General features: G+C 45.1%; 1 protein-coding gene across 1 annotated transcript; it reads right to left on the reverse strand.

Annotated features, from left to right (window-relative positions):
* Positions 1 to 1263: 1263 nt before the first annotated feature.
* LOC110288963 (protein phosphatase 1A) lies at positions 1264 to 2378 on the reverse strand. Its single transcript, XM_021155187.3, has one exon. It carries the CDS (start codon positions 2257 to 2259, stop codon positions 1279 to 1281), a length of 981 nt encoding a protein of 326 aa, XP_021010846.1. The 5' UTR covers positions 2260 to 2378; the 3' UTR covers positions 1264 to 1278.
* Positions 2379 to 3118: the final 740 nt, after the last annotated feature.

Below are 3118 nucleotides of genomic sequence, written 5' to 3' on the forward strand. Positions count from 1 at the left end.
CTCACCCTGTAACATTCTAAGTATTTTTAACTTTACTGTTTTATCTACAAATGACATATTGAAATTACGTAAGATATAAAAAGTTACAAGAACCTTAAAATAGTGAGGAAAAATGCATTGACTAGTACACTCAATGAATGAAATACTAAACAGTACAAACACAGACATTACCATACAAGGAGGGAGGGGGTAGGAAGAACAAGACCATCTCTGGTCTCTAGAAACACTGACAACCAAAACTAAACATGATGCTAATAGGCAAATTACAAAAAAAAAAGAAATCAAGCAACTGAAATGGAGAAAATAAAATTAAGATGCACACTAATTTTAATAATGAAGACACAATGAGATGCAAGGACATGGCAGATTGAAGCTTGCATGCCAATTATGGTATCAGAAGAGTCAAGCACACTTTTTACATGGAAGTGTTTCTGCTTATAGGGCCTACATGATCCATATGCATTGTATATGTCCACACAGTGAGCCTAGTGTCTAGGGAAACAATGATTATACTTCTACTTGGTGAACAGCTTTATCAAAGATCATGTAAGGGCCGAGGTGTGCCACAGAGGAAAATACTTCCCTTCTGTGCAAAACCCTTAGATTTGGTCCCAAGTTCCACAGCCAAGTAACCAAGCGCCACCAACAAAAGATTAATTTCTCCAAATACTTAAAAGCATTGCTTTTTTTTTTTTTTTTTGAGGTTCAAAAACTTTCCATTTGTTCTAATCTAAAGTGATCTTCAGTGATCAGATTCACACTCCTGGGGTTGCAGGCTACTTTCCTGACTCATCTGAGAATTCCTGCCAGGTCTGTGTTGTAAGCTCAAACTGCTCATGGCTTAGGAGTAAAGCCGTGAACCAGCTGAAAGCAAAGTTTCAAAGCTGTGGGATCTGACAGTTGTTACTAAACATTTGACCTTCAAGTTCTCAAAACCAAAACCAACAAAACAAAACCACCCAAAATCCAACCAACCAAACACAGGTAATTAAAAATATTCCAGAGACTTGCAGTACATCTTTTCAGGAGAGGACACTCAGGCTTGCCTGGCATGAAATTACACATGCCATTCAGCAAGAATCTTAGAGCCATGCTTCAGTCACTTGGAAGTTTCCTAACCATAGTGCACAGGGCCCAGGGAACACAGCTAAACAAATGGTTACTACAGAATGTCCTTTCCACTTTTACATACTAGGACTACATGCTAAAGGCATGTAATGGACTAAAACCTTTCTAAAAGGTTAGACTTTGTGTGGAAGGTTTTGTTTTGAAATAAAGCTACTTATTTATTTTTGTTAATGATCCACCTTCTACTCTGCTCTCCAGGTACTTGTCCAGCTCCGCCTCTTTCTTCACCGCCTCTGCCGAGACTTTGGGTGCACTTGGAAAACAGATCAAAATCACACTCATGTTGTCTCGGCTTCCCTTATACAAGCAGGTGTCGACTACTTCATTGCAAACTTTCTCAAGGTCATCAGTGACTTCAAGTCTGGATCTCACAAAGTCACAGAGCTCTTCGTTCCCCATGACGTCCCAGATGCCATCGCATGCAAGGATGATGAACTGGTCATCTTCTTCAGACCTTTCAATATCATGGACTTCGGGCTCTGGGGAGACAAGCTGCTCTGTGGGACCTTTTCCATGGACACATTTGTAATCGAAATCCCCAAGGGCCCTCGATACAGCCAGAGAGCCATTGACACGCTGAATCATCACTGAGCCCCCTGCATTCTGAATTCGTTCTTTTTCCAGCGGGTTACTTGGTTTATGGTCTTGTGTGAAGAAGTGAACTTTTCTATTCCTACAAAGTAAACCCCTCGAGTCTCCACAGTTAATGAAATAAGTATGTTGGGGAGAGATTAAGACACCCACAGCTGTTGACCCGCTTCTATCTGCACCATGTTTCTTCTCTGACATAACTCTCATGTGTTCATCAATCTCCAGAAACCCTGTTCGGATTCCATTCTTTACGTTCTCCACAGAAGGTGCTCCTGCAGACCCTCTGAAATCCTGGTTATTGGTGATGTGATCTAACAAGTGCTCACAGCAGTATTTGGCAACCTGAGAACCAGCATGCCCATCATATACAGCAAAGAATGACCATGTCTCAAGTCCACTTGGCAAACCGATCACAGCTGTGTGTGCGTCCTCCATTTCGACTCGCCAACCTTGCATGCTGCTTAGGCCATATCGTAACCCATTCCCCTGCCCCTGGGCATTATGCTTCTCCATCTTTGGCTTGTCTAAAAATGCTCCCATTATGACTTGATCCGGAGCAGCCGCGGGCGGGCGGGTCCCTCGGTCGGCCGGGGCGGCGGTGGCGACGGCGGCCGGGCACAGCGTCCCGCGACGGCGGCCGGGCCCGGGCGGAGGAGGGGAGGAGCCGGGCTGGGTCCCGGCCCCCGGGCTCTTGGAGCCCTCGCGGCTCAGATCATCCGGGCGTCGGAGCGGGAGGCAGAGAGCGGGGCCGCGGGAGGCGGAGGAGGCGCCGAGGACTCATCGCTTTCCGCCCCACCTGCCTGGGCCCCCCTCCCCCCGCCCCAGCCACCCGATCCCGAGCTGCAGACCCGGCCGGCGCGGAGACCACGGCGTTCTTCCTTAAATTCCTAATGTTCTTTTGCAATTTTTTTTCAAAAAGACCTCCATGACATGTTGTTGATTCAGGGTGCCCCTACAGTATACCAAGCCTTGAGCAGCTCTTCATGGTGACCACTTCCATGGAAATGCTTCTTCTTTAATTAAAATAGAAAGGTGGAACTATGATGATGTACCGTTCTGGAAAATCTCTCTTACGTTCTAAAAGACAAGAACATTTTCTGAATCTCACAGCCAAAGTTAATAATATACCTTGAGATCACTTAAGACTTAAGATTGCTATTTTACTGTGTACTCAGCCTGTAACCTGGCTGTAAGAGAACAATGTGATAGCCAAACTTACTTGGCTTGGACTTCCCAACCTTTACAACCAAAGATAATGCATAGCTGTAATCTTAAGTTACAAACACTTCCATGCCCCTGACCCAGAAGAGGTATATAACTCGGTAATATAAGAAAATACAGGAGTGGATTACAACCTCCTAAAATCCACCATGAAGGCTGAAGGCATACATTTATGGTT

Source organism: Mus caroli, unplaced genomic scaffold (assembly GCF_978045245.1).
Source record: "Mus caroli unplaced genomic scaffold, Mus_caroli_1 scaffold_5, whole genome shotgun sequence".
Taxonomy (NCBI): Eukaryota; Metazoa; Chordata; class Mammalia; order Rodentia; family Muridae; genus Mus; species Mus caroli.

Excerpts from the sequence above, each read along its gene's own strand:
- LOC110288963 (XM_021155187.3), bottom strand. The coding sequence starts at position 2,259 with ATGGGAGCATTTTTAGACAAGCCAAAGATGGAGAAGCATAATGCCCAG.